Source organism: Rhinolophus hipposideros (genome assembly GCF_964194185.1).
Source record: "Rhinolophus hipposideros genome assembly, chromosome: 5".
NCBI lineage: Eukaryota > Metazoa > Chordata > Mammalia > Chiroptera > Rhinolophidae > Rhinolophus > Rhinolophus hipposideros.
In genome coordinates this window covers 78,757,353-78,775,378 of record NC_138051.1, presented here as the reverse complement: position 1 = coordinate 78,775,378, position 18,026 = coordinate 78,757,353, and the positions used below count along the sequence as shown (strand labels likewise).

General features: G+C 40.8%; 1 protein-coding gene across 3 annotated transcripts in view; it reads left to right on the top strand.

Moving 5' to 3' along the window:
* AREL1 (apoptosis resistant E3 ubiquitin protein ligase 1) overlaps positions 1–18,026 on the top strand; it is a 35,548-nt gene that overhangs the window by 14,779 nt on the left and 2,743 nt on the right. The window contains exons 3-19 of one of the 3 annotated variants that reach the window (XM_081047769.1): positions 1,623–1,683; positions 2,531–2,757; positions 3,694–3,931; positions 7,302–7,471; positions 7,716–7,896; positions 8,099–8,346; positions 10,067–10,144; positions 10,806–10,947; positions 11,081–11,175; positions 12,142–12,217; positions 12,773–12,882; positions 13,554–13,733; positions 13,907–14,032; positions 15,080–15,209; positions 15,297–15,355; positions 17,343–17,432; positions 17,851–18,026. In XM_081047769.1, coding sequence (XP_080903895.1) covers positions 1,668–1,683; positions 2,531–2,757; positions 3,694–3,931; positions 7,302–7,471; positions 7,716–7,896; positions 8,099–8,346; positions 10,067–10,144; positions 10,806–10,947; positions 11,081–11,175; positions 12,142–12,217; positions 12,773–12,882; positions 13,554–13,733; positions 13,907–14,032; positions 15,080–15,209; positions 15,297–15,355; positions 17,343–17,432; positions 17,851–18,026 — 2,342 coding nt within the window. In that variant the 5' untranslated portion in view covers positions 1,623–1,667. Of the gene's footprint in view, positions 1–1,622; positions 1,684–2,530; positions 2,758–3,693; positions 3,932–7,301; positions 7,472–7,715; positions 7,897–8,098; positions 8,347–10,066; positions 10,145–10,805; positions 10,948–11,080; positions 11,203–12,141; positions 12,218–12,772; positions 12,883–13,553; positions 13,734–13,906; positions 14,033–15,079; positions 15,210–15,296; positions 15,356–17,342; positions 17,433–17,850 lie in introns of all 3 variants that reach the window. The other 2 variants (XM_081047768.1, XM_081047770.1) reach the window with 2 other exon arrangements.

Genomic DNA, 18,026 nt, shown 5'->3' with positions numbered 1-18,026 from the left:
CAAGTTGTTATGGTGACAATTACTTAGGCTAATATGTAAAACAGTGCAGTGTGTGGCTTATGGTAAGTGGATCAATAAGGTGGTTGTAAGTACTAGTTTACTACGACATACTACTGTTATTCTGCTAGCTTTGGGTATCACAGTTTGCTGAATTGTGTAAGGGCAAGGACACTAGACAGATGAATTTGAAAAGAAACTACTCACTTAGCTGAATTGCATGACATAGTCTGGTGGAGGCTTAACATCCTGCTTCTTTGTGCTTTGAATTAGACTAGGGAAGAGTTCCAAAATAATTTTATGAATGAGAAGTGTGAGCAGCAGAAAGTGGAGGGTGCTATGGAAACTGTTATAGAAAAATAAGAGCTCAAGATAAGGAAAATAAGACCATAAAACTGGATACCACGCCACGCATGAGAACTGACGGCTCTAGGCATTGGTATTTAATACATACTTGTAGAACTGAAGTAAATTGACAACTTTGGGTCTGAAGAGCTTATGACGCCCGGCTCAAGTGAATATACTGCTAATTAAGAAGTCTTTAAAACTTTAAAAAGTATGTCTCAAAGGAAGGTCGCATCTGGAAAATTCCCGATTCTTAGACATTCTGGATTAAACAGACATTTGACCTTATTCATTCAGCAGATATTTTATGCATACTTATTGCAGTTACTATATGCAATCATGTTGGATGCTGTGGGGAGTTTTTAAGATTAGTTCTTTGCCTCATGTTATTGACCACTCTGAAATGGAAAATAAAACACACAAGGGGCTAAAAGAGCTGATAAAAGGTGCTGACTTGAGATAACATCAATAACTTTAACATATATTAGCCCTAAAAGAAAGAATGAACTCAGTGCATTATAGAATGGGGAACATAAACTAAGGTCAAAACTCAGTGATAAGATACAAACGTTAGTGTACATTGCATTTTTCTTTGACAGTACCTTGGGTGGTTCAAATGAGTAATAATTGAAGTCTTACTCTGGAAACAGGTTTAATAAACAGTGAAAGTTTCCCCTCAAACTCTGGACCCTGTATGAATTGTTCTGACCTTGGCAGGCATCACTTAGGATGAGAAGTAGTCTCCTCCTTCTGTTCTCTCCTGGGCCTTTCTGCTGAGCTCATCTTCCACAGGGCCCATTAGTTTGTCTCACTGGTAACAGCAAAAAGGATTGCTCTGACATGCCCACTGCTTATTATTGGGATGAGCCAGGGTTCATTTTAATTATATAATGCCAAAATGATGATAATACTTGCTTTTATAAATCCGCATTTTATATAACTATTTCTACTTAGATGAATTACTTCCAGAAGGCCAATATAAGTGGAAAGTGACTCCATTGTCCTCTTTGCTTGTGTTGATTAGCACTGCTTTGCATGGGGGAGGGAAACTGTCTCGGGGCCCTGGATCTAAGAAGATGAAAGCCATGTCATTACATTTTGTAATTAACAATAAAGCAAGTGGCTGTTTGTGGTATTCCTAGGGTGGTCAGTAGATTAGTAGTCTTTATGGGGAATGATGCAGTCTCTGTTTCTCTGAAGTATGTCATAGGGCACCTGTCAAGCTGAGGTGGCTGTAAGAAAGAGTTGGAGAAAAAAACTGAACAAGTTTTCTTCTGCAGTTGCAGCTGTGATCCTCGGCTGTCTGTCGGCATTGAAGGGACCTGATGTTTTACGTTATTGGTATGTTCTGGAAAGAGTTCTCTTTATTATCTTTTTGTTGGGGATACTTACATCCTTTTTCCTTCCTTTTCTATCCCTTTTCCCCTTGAAAATAGACTTGGACATATTTCCAGTTATGCCAGAAAGTACCTTCACGGAGTTGGCAGTGGAATTCATTCATTTGGGAAATATTTATTGAGTAATTATAGTCAATGCCAGACACTGTTTCCTGCAGAATCAAAGTTGAATAAGGCAAAAATCTGCCTTTAAGAAGTTCATACCATGAAGGGGGAAGTGGTTAAGAGGGAGAAAAGTTATAATAGATAAATGTACAGGAGATTGAGGGAACCCAGAAGAGGGAAGCCCTAACTGGTGGTTGTTGGGAAGGGCTTTTGCCAAGTGGACAAGGGAGGGGAAGGCTTCCAAATGGCAGGAATAAAATGCACACTCTTTTTACTATTTCTGAAAGGGAGCAGCATGTGCAGGGGGTGGGCATGATTATGTGGTCCATTGTATAGAACAAGGCTTGGCAAACTTTTTCTATGAAGGGCCAACGAGTAAATATTTTCAGCTTCCAGCCTCTGCAGTCTTTGTCACAACTGCTGGTTTAGTTCAAAAGCAGCCCTAGACAATACGTAAATGAATCAAACTGTATTTACAAAAGCAGGCAAATAGGCCCAAGGACTATTGTATCTGAGCCGTGGTAGAAAAGTTCCTCTCTTCACCCGCAGAGGTACACCCAGTGCAGTTTCTTTGGAAGTCTTGCTGTCTTGTCCTGACTAATTTTTGAGAGATGGCTAGCCTCTTCCATAATGAGAAGCTGTAATGTGTAACTGGCAGGTGTCTGTGTGTTCTCTCTTTTGCATAGGTGGAATCACAGTGTCTGTGGTTGCATTCTTCTTCACGATTAAGTTCCTCTTTGAGCTCGCCGCACGTGTAGTCAGCTTTCTCCAGAATGAGGACCGTGAGCGCCGAGGGGACCGGACTATTTATGACTACGTGCGGGGAAATTACCTGGATCCCCGGTCTTGCAAAGTTTCCTGGGATTGGAAGGACCCCTATGAGGTGGGCCACAGCATGGCCTTCCGAGTGCATGTAAGGGCATGTTTCTGTCTCCATACCCATTGGGGTTTCTCAGTCACTTGCTTTCCCGAGCCCAGTTCAGTCCGTTGGTGATGCTGGCTGGAAGGTTAACATTTTCCCTTGTTTTTCAGTCCCTCCCAGGAACTTCGGAATTGTTACTATCTGAAGAGTCATAAGTTTCTGTATCATTTTGGTTTAATGGGTGCTTAGCTTTGAAGAAGTATAAAGCTTAATGTTACCTTTTCAAAATAAGAAAAATATTACTGAAAAGAATAGATGTTGTAGATCAGAGGTTGGCAAACTATGGCCCAAGGGTTAAATCAGGTGCACCTCCTATTTCTGTAAATACGGTTTTATTGGGACACAGCCACACCCATTCATCTTTGCGTTTTCCTGATAGCTGCTTTCACACTTGAGTAGTTAACCACAACTGAGTAGCTGTGTATGACCCATAAAGCCAAAAATATTTACTCTCTGGCCCTTTAGAGAAATAGTGTTCTGCCCCCTGTGATGACGTCCCAGGGCAGCGTTGTGCTTGGCTTGATAGCCTGAACCCTCATAGCTACGCCTCGTGCTTTAGTGCACTCGGTGCCAGTGGTACTCACTGACTTACCATTCCATTTGGGTTAGCAGTGATAATATAATAAAAAGGGCTGGTAAGACAGAGGAGGCAGCATTTGTCGTTCAGAAATGTCAAGTTGAAATTGATTTAATGATATATCTTACCCCGCCCTCAAAACAGGTTAAGAATTTGTTCATGATTTAATGGTTTTCCTTGAAGTATTGAGAGAATTTGTGTCTCCCTGTGTCTGCGGGACTGTAGGAGCGAGTAGTTACTGGCTTTTACCAGCTACCTCCTCTCGCTACACACTTTTTTGAGTTAGATGGGAAATGATTTTCTCCTCCTGCTCACTAATGGGTTCCTCTCTTCTCTTCTTCCCACTGCAGTTATTCTATAAGAACGGGCAGCCTTTCCCCGCACATCGGCCTGTGGGACTAAGAGTTCACATCTCTCATGTTGAGCTAGCAGTGGAAATTCCGGTGACCCAGGAGGTGCTGCAGGAGCCCAGTTCCAACGTGGTCAAGGTGGCTTTCACTGTGCGCAGGGCCGGGCGTTACGAGATCTCAGTGAAGCTTGGGGGATTAAATGTAGCCTACAGTCCCTACTACAAGATTTTTCAGCCGGGTACGTTCTCTCTCCCTTTCTCTCCCTCCTTCCTTTCCTTCCTTTTTCTTTTTGCAATAGTACTCTTTTTTAAACAACATGTTTATTGGGGTTTAATTCATATGCCGTATAATTAATCCATTTAAAATAGATAACGGTTTTTAAAATTCATAGAGTTGTGCAATTTATACCACATTCATTTTAGAGCATTTTTAGCACCCCATCATCGTGTACCCATTAGTAGTCACTCACCTCACAGCCCTAGGCCACCACCAACCTGTTGCCTCTGTTTGATTTGCCTACTCTGGCTACCGCTTTGTTGCAGACATTGCGAATCATTGCAATCATAACACACATGACCGTTCGTGACTGGCTTGTTTCACTTAGCATAATACTTTTAAGGTTCATTCCTGCTGTACCATGAATCAGTACTTCATGTCTTTTTAATTGCAAAATAATATTCCCTTGTATGGATATACCACATTTTATTTTTCTGTTCATCGGTTGATGGACATTTGGGAGTTGTTGCTTTTGACTGCTTCGTATAATGCTGCTGTGAACATTTGTGTACAAGTTTTTTTGTGGACACATGTTTTCAGTTCTTTGGGAGTGGAATTGCTGGGTCATCAGCCTGGTAAGTTCTTAAGGGGTAAGAACTTAAGGGTCCCAGAATAGACAAAAGATAAATTCTTCTGATTTTTGAAACCTTTTCAAGTAAAAGTACCTTGACCCTAATCCCAGCCTTGCTGCCAATTTGTGTTTTACTTCTCACTGAAGAGTATCTACTCAAGTTTCTGGTAAATAACTACCGCTTTTACCCCATTCATGTCCTTCATGCCAGATAATAGATGCTCACTGACTTCTAAGCCTAAAAGTGTAATCTGTGACTCCTGCTTCTGCAACATATCTGTTTTAGTGCGTTGAGGTCCTGTCTGCCTTCTGAGGGTGTCATTAGATACTAGCCAGTCTGGTAGTCGAAGAGTGATAGGACCTTGGGAACCTTTTGTGGTCAAACCATAATGAGAAGAATCTTAAGAAGCTTTGTGTATCTTTGCCTGGATGGCTCTGGACAGGGTGGTTCCCAAGCCATCTCTTTCTCTCTCCATGTATCTCCTCCTTTGATTCATTGCCTCTCACAGCCTCCTTTCCACCTGAATTACCATCACCCCACCTCCTTGCCACCAATGGAGAACAGTTCATATCCTTATGTGTCAGCCCTTTGATTTTTAAACTGAAGTTAAACTCTTTATTTTGAGATAATTATAGTTTCCTATGCAGGAATACAGAGGAATCTGGTGTACCCTTGACCCAGTTTCCCTCAATGATAGCGTCTTACATAACCGTAGTCCCGTATCACGGCCAGGTTGCTCACACTGGCACAGTCGAGATGCTGAGCGTTTCCCACCACCAGGATACTTCATGTTGCCTTTCTATAACCACACCCATTTCTCCTCTCACACCCACCTCTCCCCTAACCCCTCACAGTCACTAATCTGTTCCCGATTTTTATAAATGTTATCATTTCAAGAATGTTATATAAAGGGAATCCTATAGTATATAACCTTTTGACTACATAACTTCTTTTCACTCAGCAGAATTCCCTGGAGATTCATCCAGGTTCTTGAGTGTATTAATAGTTGGTTCCTTTTTATTGCTGAGTAGTATTCCATTGTGTGAATGTACTATAGTTTGTTTAACCATTCACCAGTTGAAGGACATTTGGTTTTTTCCCCGTTTGGAGCTATTATGATTAAACCTATGAACATTCATATACAAGTTTTCTTGTGAACATAAGTTTTCATTTCTTTGGTATAAATAAATGCCCAGGAATGCAATTGCTGGGTCATATGGTAGTTGCATGTTTAGTATTTTTAAGAAACTGCCAAACTCTTTTCCAGAGTGCCTGTAGCATTTTACATTCCTACCAGCAGTGTATGAATAATCCAGTTTCTTCACATCCTCGTCAACATTTGATATTGTCACTATTTTTCGTTTTAGCCATTCTGGTAAGTGTGTGGTGGTTTTAATTTGTATTTCCCTAATGGTTAACGATGTTGAACATCTTTTCATGTGCTGTTTGCCATCTCTGTATCCTCTTTGGTGAAATGTCTTTTGCCCATTTTGTAATTGGATTTTTTGGTTTTTTACTATTGAGTTTTGAGAGTTCTTTACATACTCTACATACTAGTCCTTTGTTAAATATGTGGTTTGCAGATATTTTCTCTCAATCTTCAGCTTATTTTCTCATCTCCTTAACGGACTTCACAGTGCAAAAATTTTTCATTTTGATGAAGTCATTGTATCAGTTTTTCCTTTTTTGGATCATACTTTTGGTATCTGAAAACCCTTTGACTAGTCCTAGATCTTGAAGATTTTCTCCTATTTTTTTTCCCCTAAAAGTTACATAGTTTTACATTTTATATTTAAGGTCATGATTGTTTTTAGTTCATTTTTACTTGTGAGACTTGGGTCAAGGTTCTCTCTCTCTCTCTCTCTCTCTCTCTCTTTTTTTTTTTTTTCTGCATATAGCTATCTAGCTGCTCCAGCACCATTTGTTGAAAAGGTATCTTTCCCATTACATTGCTTTTGCACCTTTGTCAGGGAGAGTTGGGCATATTTGTAGGGATCTGTTTCTGGGTTCTCTCTTCTGTTCCATTAATCGATGTGTCTCTCCACCCATATCAGAAAATCTTGATAATGTAGCTACATAGTAAGTCTTGAAATTGGGTAAACTGACTCTTCTCACTTTTCTATTTCAGAGTTATTTTAGCCATTCTATGTCCTTTGCCTTTCCATATACGTTTTAGAATAATGTCTAAAGCTACAAAACATCTTGCTGAGATATTGATAAGAATTGTGTTAAACCTTCATATTATTTGGGGAGAATTGACATCTTTACTGTGTTGAGTGTTCTAATTCATAAACATGGTGCATCTCATCATTTATTTAGACCTTTTATATTTCTTTCATCAGCATCTTGTAGTTTTCTGTATATAAGTCTTGAATACGTTGTGTTAGATTTACACCTAAGTATTTAGGGGGTTTTGTTTGTTTGTTTTGCAGTTGTTCAGCACTTATTTTTAAGACCTGTCTCACTTGTAAATTCCCAGTGGGACTCTAGCTACTATGTCTGTAGCTCTCAGTTCTGTTTTCTCCAGGTTCTTTCCTCATTTTGTTTAGTGCCTGCAGTGGTTAGGAATTTGTAAAACGGAGTCCCCAAAGTTTATTTGATTTAATCTCTTTGTTTTCTTTCTTGCTCTCTGCCTCTTAATGGTGTTGTTTACCCCTAGGAGTTGGGCTGGGACCCAGCTCTCTAGGACTCACTGATTGAGCGATCTTTGTGCCCTGAAAGCACCTCTCTAAATGTTAGATTCCATTGTCTTTATTGCAGGAATGGTGGTACCTTCCAAGACCAAAATTGTGTGCCATTTTTCTACTCTCGTGTTGACCTGTGGGCAGCCACACACCCTTCAAATAGTGCCCCGAGATGAATACGACAATCCTACAAACAATTCCACATCCTTGAGAGATGAGCACAATTATAGTTTGTCCATTCATGAGGTAAGCAGCCTCCTTTCTTTCTCTGTGCACTCCTTTCTCTCATTGTCATCCTTTCTAATTCACTTCTATCTCTTATCTCTGCTCTGACTTCTGTGCTATTCTTTCTTCATCTCCCAATACCTATCTCATTAGTAACTATGAGACTTAGATTGGCTTATAGGTAGGAAAGTTCTTTGTAAAGAGTAAATTGCTATGCAGATAGGGAAAATTATATAGTTTAGTGATGCTTTGTTTTCTCTTATAGCTCGGTCCCCAAGAAGAGGAGAGCACAGGTGTCTCATTTGAGAAGTCAGTGACATCCAACAGGCAGACCTGCCAGGTGTTCTTGCGACTCACCCTGCATTCTCGAGGTTGCTTCCATGCCTGCATTTCATACCAAAATCAGCCAATCAGTAATGGCGAATTTGACATTATTGTCCTAAGTGGTGAGTTGAAAGACAAACTGTGACTTAGTCCTATCCCCAAGCCCCCTGTTCTTTGCATATCTGCCCTCTTCTGACTAACCTCACAAACATTTGCTGTTTGAGCCAAACTTAGTTTAGAGTTCTGTGGTCTAAAGGTCTAACGATAGGTGATTTTTTTTTCCCCTGACTCCTACTTTAAACCTTATTCCTTGTTCTACTTCAGAGAATGAGAAGAATATTGTCGAACGCAATGTGTCCACCTCAGGAGTGAGCATTTACTTTGAGGCTTATCTTTATAATGCTACCAACTGTACCAGCACACCGTGGCATCTTCCGCCCATGCACATGAGCTCTTCCCAGCGCCGGCCTTCCACGGCTCTCGAGGAGGAAGAAGAAGATTCACCCTCTGAGTGTCAAACCCCTGAGAAGGTGAAGAAACCGAAGAAGGTGTACTGCTATGTGTCACCAAAGGTTGGAACTCCCATTCTTGCCTCAAAATCCCCCTGCCTGACCCTGCATGTAATTGGTATTTGGTAACAAAACCCACAAAGTAATAGTCTGAGAATCAGGGCCAGATCTTGTAGGGTGACTGGGGTACTAAAAGAGGCTACTTAAAGTTGAATGGCAGACTGTGCCATCTCTCCTGCCGCAAATGTTTGGTTTGGACTAGATGAAATCTCTGTCTAGAGATTCTGTGTGCCTTGGAACTTGGGAGCACCTGTGGGATTCTGCCCTTTGATTGCTTCTGAGAAGATTTTTCAAGGCATGGCTTTTAGAGTTTTAAAGAAAGCTACTTTAACCATCACAAATTTCTCACTACTGTAAAAATTACCATTGGCTCCTTGTGCTATTTTGAAACAATTTGATCTTTCATTCTGGATTTGTGAAACCACAGTAAATGGATGTCACCATCAGGCTTCAGGATTGGAATAGAGAAGTTTTGGCAGAGACAAGGAGGTGAACTTCTCAAGGCCCCTGAACTAAGAGGCACTTTGTGTTAGGGATTTTCTTTTTAACATTTGCATTTTACTTATTCATTCAAACCTCAGAAAACTGAGACTCTTGAAACATCCTTTTAATCTCATAACCCAAACTGAGTTCTGATTCTGTTCTTCAGGACACTTTGCTTGGTACCATTTATCATTTTAAAATCTAGCTTTAATTTGGCCGGGGGAATGGTCACGAGGGAGCTGCTGGGTTATAGATGAACAAAGGTTGGTTATGAATTGATGAATATTGATGCTGGTGATGGGTTCATCGTACTGTTTTCTTTAGTATGTATGTGAAATTTAATGAAGAGTTTTTAAAATTCAAGAAAAAAATCTGATCTACACATTCGGATATGTTTTTGTTTTTTTTTTTTTTTTTTTTTTTTTTGCTGGTAATTTAAAATACTTTATTGTTTTTCTTTCCTTTTTATTTTTTTTTAAATTAAAGTTTATTGGGGTGACAGTTGTTAGTAAAGTTACATAGGTTTCAGCCATACAATTCTGTAATGCTACAACATCAACATATCACATGGTGTGTTCACCACCCAGAGTCAATTTTTCCATCATTATATATTTGATCCCATTTACCCTCATCTACCATCCCTCTGGTATCGGATATGTTTTTTTTTAATATTAAAAATTATGGCATTGTTTTTTCCCTTTTTGTAAATGGCATAAAGATACCCTTCTTTATTCTTACATAAGGGATTTTTATGAACTTTTTTTGTATGAAACACCACCCCACCCCTCTTGCCCAGCAAACCATTGGTACCATTCCAATAGAGACAAAGCAGTGGGTATGGCCACTGGTGTTCCCTGTCCATTGACTCGGAGGAAGTCTCTCTGAGCAGCTCCCAGCTGAGCAGAAGGAGATTTTGTTTGTTGATAGGTGAATTGCTCTCTACTCATAAAGTGACAACCAGACGTCAGCTAGTTAGAAATGGTAGTAAAACTGGAGTGTCAAGATTATGAAATATTTCTGGGTGAAAATTTACTGTCAGTAATATTTTTAATTTGCCCAATTTAAGATAGAGTGGTGTTATTTATTTGATTTCAGTACTGACTTAAATGATCCTTTTTGTTCATAGAGTAACAAGGTTATCATGAGAAATGCAGCTAGGGACTCTGATATTTGAATTACAATACCCAGATAGAGCCCTTTATTTATCATTCACTTCATTTTCTGTATGTTGGTCCTCCAGCAATTCTCAGTGAAGGAGTTCTACCTGAAAATCATTCCCTGGCGCCTTTACACCTTCCGCGTGTGCCCAGGAACCAAAGTAAGTAGGACCTGACATCTGGTTCATGCTGAGCAGACGTCAGCTCCAGAATGTCTTAGCTTTTTTGTCATCATCTCCTCATGAAAAGCATGAAGAATAAAGACATTCTAGAAAGACATGTCCTTCCAGAATCAGGAATTTAGATGCAAGTCAGAATATTTAGCAGTTATCTTTTGCCCCTAAGACTAAGTGAACAGCGAGGGTGTTGGCAACTCTGTCCCAAGCTTAGTCTCCCCGTGTGCTGAAGCTCCTTTAAATCAGTATTCTCATATATTAAAAAAAATTGTTTAGTTTTAACTTTTCTGAATAGTCTAAAGGCAAATGACTTTCCTCCATCCAGTTTGCTTAGCCTCTTCGGGTAATTATTGCTGTTTTATATATCTTTACTACTTTTACCTTTCTTACATTTTATGTTGAAAGGTCTGTGGTGTTTGTTGCCTGTGATCTTTACTAAAGGCAGTCTCTGTGACTCAAATAATTTAAAATAAAATTTGAATTGTAGAGCACTGAGGTGAAAAACAAGGAGATGTACTTTTGGTAGGTACTTTCTTGGAGAAAACGGCTTAGCTTGTTTTTGTCGGTTGGTACAGGGCAGGGATGTGGAGGGCTTTTGCTGACTTTGAGGGTTTTATGGATTAACTCCTTTGTTTTCCTTTGTTAGTTTTCATACCTGGGCCCTGACCCTGTTCATAAGCTCCTCACACTGGTGGTAGATGATGGCATTCAGCCTCCTGTAGAGCTCAGCTGTAAGGAGAGGAACATCCTAGCGGCCACTTTCATCCGCTCCCTCCATAAGAACATAGGTAAGGTTGGACATGACTTCTCATGGGGAAGCCGTGGCGCCAGCTACCTGGGTGCCTGGCGGTGTGGAGGTGGCTTTCACAGATGTCTGCTATGACTAAGGCTGTAATCATGATGGATCTTGCTGCTCCTTAGGAGGCTCTGAGACCTTTCAGGACAAGGTGAACTTTTTCCAGCGAGAGCTTCGGCAAGTACATATGAAAAGACCACATTCCAAAGTCACCCTGAAGGTCAGCAGACATGCTTTGTTGGAATCGGTGCGTAAAGTTTTGTCTTTGTCAATAGTTATCATACTTTTCCACCTTAGAAACCTCTTTGGCTATACTCTGCGGGTTGTCTTTTTCATGAAACCCATGTTTCTCTTCTTTAAACATATCAAAGACTGTTCTGTGTGTTTGATTATACTAAATTTGGGCCAATCTTGTTGGAGGTATATTATTGAGGGCAGAGACTGGTTGACTAGCTGCTTGGCTTTAGAATCTGTACTGAACCAGTTCCTGAATAATCTCATGGAACTCCTATGTCAGCAGGTATAAGTAGTTGTCACAGAAGAAAGTTTTGTTATTGAATCCCTGAAATAGAGAGCTCTTGTTGGATTAAAGGCAATGATTTTTGCTGTCACTCTGGTCTGATGGAAAAGGAACACCTGATGTGTGTCTGTCTCCACTTCACAGACACTGGCATAGTTCTTACATTCCCCAAGAATGAGAAGGCTTGGTCTCTGTCCAAAATGTGTTTGTGATGTTTGGCTCTGGTAGGTGAGACTGGAAACCCCTTTTCTCAGCCACATTCTCTGTGTGGCATGACTCCCTGTCTGAATCGAGCCTTCAGATAAAGACATCTAGTGGATAGACTGTACTTTACTGAAAACCAGGACTCTTTGGTTCTCTTGCTGACAGCTTACTAATTTGAGCTATTTTTACTTCTCTGTTTAAGAGGTTTCTCATTAATAAAATGAGAATTGTAAAAAAAAAAAGAAATGCTTCAACTTGCCAACAAAGTGGTGGTGTGAAGATGAATTAGATTATTTTTTAAAACCTTAAATTTTTTCTGGAAATACATGCATTTTAAATATAAGATGGTATTATTAAAGTTTATTTGTGAGTCGTTAGTTAATGTTCTTATGCTTCTGTCCTTCACACCCAAGAGATGCCAGCCGGTGTTCTGATCCTTTTCTTCCTTTCACTGCTTTTCAGTCTCTGAAAGCCACTCGGAATTTTTCCATCTCAGATTGGAGCAAGAACTTTGAAGTGGTTTTCCAAGATGAAGAAGGTCAGTTTTGGAATTTCATATTCATCTTTTTAAACTCTCCTCCTCACTCCTACCCTCCTCCTTACCCCCTCTCCACAAAAAAGAAAACAACTCCCCTAACACACACACACACACACACACACACACACACACACACACCAGTTTCTTTTTCCAAGGGAAAAAAGTCATGAGTCAAGATGAAAAGAGTGGTGTTTACTGGCCAGATGGCGTGGTGGAGCTTGTAGAGCACAGACATACAGGGACTTGGGGAGAGAGCTGTAAGAGTGTGAACCAGGAGGGCCAAGTAGCCTTTGTAGAACCAGGAGAAACGTCCATTTCCTGAGATCTCTGATCGCCTGTGTTTTCACACTAGAGGCCATTAGCTTAGTGATCAGAATAATCTTACAGAAAAGGATGGGATTTCAAAAAAAAGTCCACAGTTTAGGTGAGTTGGAATGGGGAAACACTTAAGGTGGCAGAATGGAGAGAATGTGGAGAGTATAAAATGATGAGTAAATGAATAAGCATAAGAGGTAGTAGGCCAGAGTCACTTTTTATTTTTATTATTCTTTTCAGCTCTGGACTGGGGAGGGCCTCGCCGGGAATGGTTTGAGCTAATCTGCAAAGCACTATTTGATACCACCAATCAGCTCTTCACCCGATTCAGTGACAACAACCAAGCATTAGTGAGTCTGTGACTTCGCCATGGGTGGATGGAAAAACGTGGATTATGTTATGGATAGACTAACAAAGGTTTGAGGTTACGAACCTGTCCTGGGAATCTGACGACCTGAGCCCTCTTCTTAATTTTGATACTTACAATGTAAACTAATCAGATTGCCTCCCTCCTCTTTGCCTTCATTATTTCATCTATAAGATAAGAGAAAATGCAGACAGATGAATATTTGACTAAAAAGCATTCGAATGCAGTGGCTATTCTACTAATAAGAATTAAGCCTCTTTCTCAAAACATACGTGACGCTATTGAATTCTGTACCAGATCTTTGACTGTGCAGAGGTGTCAGGACTAGAGAGGTACATGCTTACTGAAGGAAGTTCAGGGAAAAGACATCACATCATCCCCACATCAAGTTAACTTCATACTCAGCCAGACTAAGCCACACACTTAATGTAAGTTTCCTCTTGAACTTAATGTAAGTCCATCTTTGCTCTTTATCCTCCAGTCACTCTGAATTACTCAGTGGTGGCTACCAAAAAGCCAGTATCATTTGGATGGACTCTTTGATCCTAATACTGAAATTCTTGTTCCCTTGAAAGGGAGTTAGGAGGGAGGGTCTTTCTAAAACTAGGCTTGAAGAACAAATGGCTCAGAGCCTTTAATCTCTTTCTTTGACAGGTACATCCCAACCCTAATCGTCCCCCTCATCTGCGTTTGAAGATCTATGAGTTTGCAGGGCGGCTGGTGGGCAAGTGTCTCTATGAGTCCTCACTAGGAGGAGCCTACAAGCAGTTGGTCCGCGCTCGCTTCACCCGTTCTTTCTTGGCCCAAATCATAGGACTACGCATGCATTACAAGGTAATGTCAGAGGTGTACGTTTTCTGCTAGGGCCTCTGGCCATTAACTCTGGAATCTCTGCCTCTGAGCTTGTTGTTCTTAAGGCTGAAGGGATAAGTGGTTCCAAGCAGTGACAAATTTCACTTCTGGTTAAGAGTAGTCATGTTCTGTTCTATGTCTTTCTGTCTCCTCAGTACTTTGAAACCGATGACCCAGAATTCTACAAATCTAAAGTTTGTTTCATCCTCAACAATGACATGAGTGAAATGGAGCTGGTCTTTGCTGAAGAGAAATATAACAAATCAGGTCAGCTGGATAAGGTGAGAAAGAGGACCAGATGTTCTCTATTTGTGCTGTTTTTTGAGCACCCAAAATGTGGCCTGTAACCAAATAACTGAATTGCTCATTTTATTTTCATTAGTTTAAGTGCAAATAACCACCTCTGGTGAGTGGCAGCCATATTGGGCAGCACAACTTTAGGGCATTGCATCCCACACTTTATGATCTTAGCCCATTTGAGTGGAACAAAAGATGCATGAGCCCATCTGCCCCACCCATTCTTCCTTTCCAGTAGAAAAAGAACTTAGTGATAATGAAGTGTCACTGCACAAGGAGCTTTGGAAGGGATGGCAGTGCCTCTCTCAGCTTCTGTGGTGGTGATGTACATGACTCCTATTGTAACACTGTGCCTGAATATTTTTAGACTTTTCATTACAAAACTATTGGCCAAAAGTATTTCTGATGCAGATGTGATTCTGTTTATATTTTGGGGTTAAACAATATCAAATGATAACGATGAAGCTAAAGTTGCAGTAACCTAGAATTGAAAGAAAGCAAAATAGCAACGACTGAAAAGTGTGCCCACTGGTCCCTTATACTGATAATCACATATCATTTGTGAGCATTGTGGGACTGTAAGGGAAGAATGTAAGGAAATAGCTGTTTTCATCTTAGAAGTTCTGAGACCTAAAAAGACTTCTTCACTACTTATCTGGCTTTGTTTAGTCTCAATTGGCTCAGGGGCTTAAGAGAAGAGGCAAGTACTGGTTTAATTTTGGATCATAGAGACATTAAAAAAATTGCTAGCAAGGAACCATAGTATCTTCCTATTGCATCACCATTATTTGACTAAGTCAGAGAAAACTCACTCAGTACCCACTTCAGAGATAGTAGCTCGTAGAATATAGCAGTAGTGGTGGGAACGCTGAAGCTTAGTCACACATAAAACCAGGTGTGTTGAGAAGCTGCCTGCACAGCAGAAACATGTGATGGTGATGGAGTTCCATCGTGCTGTGTTTGTGGGGTACATCATCTTACAAACTCCCATCTACAGGCTCTCCCTGTCTGTCTTTTGCCTCCTATTTCAGGTTGTAGAACTCATGACAGGTGGAGCTCAAACCCCAGTCACCAATGCGAATAAAATCTTCTATTTAAATTTGCTGGCTCAATATCGGCTGGCCAGTCAAGTGAAAGAGGAGGTGGAACATTTCCTCAAAGGTAAGATTCTGTCTACTCTTAGCTTTGAGATGAAGATACCTGTATCCATGGTGCGGGTGTGGCTTTAACCGGGCTACTTTGTTTCAGGCCTGAACGAGTTGGTCCCTGAGAACCTTCTGGCTATTTTTGATGAAAATGAGCTTGAGGTAAGTGCTTACAATTGCAGACCCCCGTTCTTGACTCAGTGTTTTAGTATGCCCACAGGAACCAGCTTATTACACCTTCTGTTATGAGATGTGGTAGGAGAGCCCTTTAGGCAAGAGTTGATTTCACTTTTGTCACTCTTCTGTGCATTGACCCTTTCTTCAGCTTTGACAAAGTCAGAATGTGAAAATTAGAAACCAGGAAACAACAAGTTTTGAACAGTAATAATTAATATTCATTTATTTACCAAGTATTAGTGATAGTGGTTGAGTACTAAAGAATGTTGGTATCATGTGCAGTCTTTGTAAATCTGTGACATTTAAAGGTGACTTAAGGGAATAATAGAATTTATTGGTTCAGGGACTGTTTATTGAGTGCCTCCTACATGCCATGTCTGTCTGGAGCACTGGGGAGAGAGCAGTGAATAAAACAAAGTCCCTGCTCTCGTGGAGCTACATTGTAGGGACGGAGACAAACCAACAGATGTTGACATATTTCAAAGTTTGGGGCCACAACGATATATATTAGGTTGGTTGATGCAAAAGTAATTGTGGTTTAAGAGGTCAAAAATAATTGCAAAAATCGCAATTACTTCTGTACCAACCTAATAATACAGTGTTATTTCAGATCCTGAAACAACCAAAAAATGGCTCTAAGATGATAAATACCATTCTGTCATGAGCAAAATTGACTTTCATACCAGGTATGGGCAAAAATAAAATCAGTTTGTTTTTACCTAATGCTAACAGCTGATACATAAAATACAAATTATTAGTTTCGGTTTCCCATAGGCCTTATGAGGAGTGTGTTTTTGCAAACTGTTTCCTGTAAGGAGAAACTGCTTCTTTGAAAATGAAAAAACGAAAAAGCAGTTTCAGGTGGTCTTACACAATGTTTATTCTTACTAACTGAACTGGCTTCAAGAACAAGAATCAATGTTTTATGCAATTTTTATCACATTTTGCATCTTTGGATATGAAATCTAAACAAAATAAACTCTCCATCTCTCAGCCTGAAGCTTCTGATAGACCTGTCACCTAGTGCTGTTATTTTGGGGGGCTGCAGAATAGCTACCGGTATATTTTGTTTTATCATGAAGCAGAGCACTTGTAACAATTTGTAAAAGGAAGGAAGGACAGTCTCTTAACAGTTGTTCTACATTCTGCTATTAGTTACTCATTAGCTTAGCAAGTTCTTTTTGAAGGAGCCAAGACTTCTCAGGCTTAATTTGGACTTTTCTTCTCTCTTCATTAGGATGTATCATTATTTATAATTATTGGATGACTACTCACAGTCTACTAAGCAGCATGCAGGATCCTGAACCAGATTAGGACATGAACAAAACGTTTATTGGGGCTCTGATCTCATTAATGTTCTCATTTTTTGGCATGCTTTCTAATTTATCTGATCAGGTAGAGTCAGGGCTAAAGAGAAGGAAGGTAGCAAAAGTTCAATCCACAAAAGGATGGATCCTGGGGGAAAGGAAAGGCCAGCCGACAAATTCATAAATGGGGCTGGGGGGTCTTCGTCAAAGGGAAAGGGCCTGCTTTGCTCCCTGGTATTTCTAGGCTGTGTCCAGAGCACACTGTCGGTAAACGTGGTTTCCTTTTTGTCCTTTGTTTCAATTCAAAATAATCTACAGCAGCAGTTCTTAATTAGATGTGCGCATCAGAAACACTTGGGGAACTTTTTCAAAATACACAAGCTCCTAACTCACTCCTAGAGATTCTGATTCGATAGGTCTAAGGTAAGGCCACAGGCATCTATGTATTTTTTTAAAAGCTGTGATTTGTACCACACTGGTTAGGAACCATTAGCTTATTATAATTGATTTTCCTAACGCAGTATTCTGGCATTCTGACCTCACCTTTGGTCTTTTTCTTGGTATTCTCTTTATTTCACATTTTTGCATGTTAACAGAGGTAATTGTCCTCCTGTTGGGTCTTTTTCCCTTTGACTGTCCTTGTGACACCTGACTGTCTTCTCCAGCTGCTGATGTGTGGGACGGGGGACATCAGTGTGTCTGACTTCAAAGCCCATGCGGTGGTCGTTGGTGGCTCATGGCATTTCAGAGAAAAGGTAGGTGGGCCAACTGTCTTTTAGTTGGATTTGTACCATGTTGTAAAGAAAAAGTTTCAGAAGAAGAAAGCCGAGGAGTCACAGAAGCAAACATGTCACTGGGAAAACGTAATACATGTGGGAAAGCCAGGTGGTTGTTTAGGCAAAAGGGAGCCCTGGTCCCTGCTGGCTGTCGTGCTGACGGCCACAAGGCAGCACACTGGAAAGTCAGAGAAGCAGAACCAAGCAGTCGGTGACTACCCTCCCGACTGTGTGACAGTGTGTATTCCTAGAGTTTGCCGACTCCCCATTCCTACCTGCGTCCTCATAGAATGGTCACTGGGGTACACCCCCGCTGCAGGGTGTACGATTCCTTCCCCTCGGAGCCAAATTCGAGGTGGCACCCTGGTGCGACCCCAGCCTGTGCCCTCCCTGCCAGGTCATGCGGTGGTTTTGGACCGTGGTTTCCAGTCTGACGCAGGAGGAGCTCGCCCGCCTCCTTCAGTTCACGACAGGCTCCTCCCAACTGCCGCCCGGAGGTTTCGCCGCCCTCTGTCCCTCCTTCCAGATTATTGCCGCTCCGACCCATAGCACGCTGCCAACTGCGCACACGTG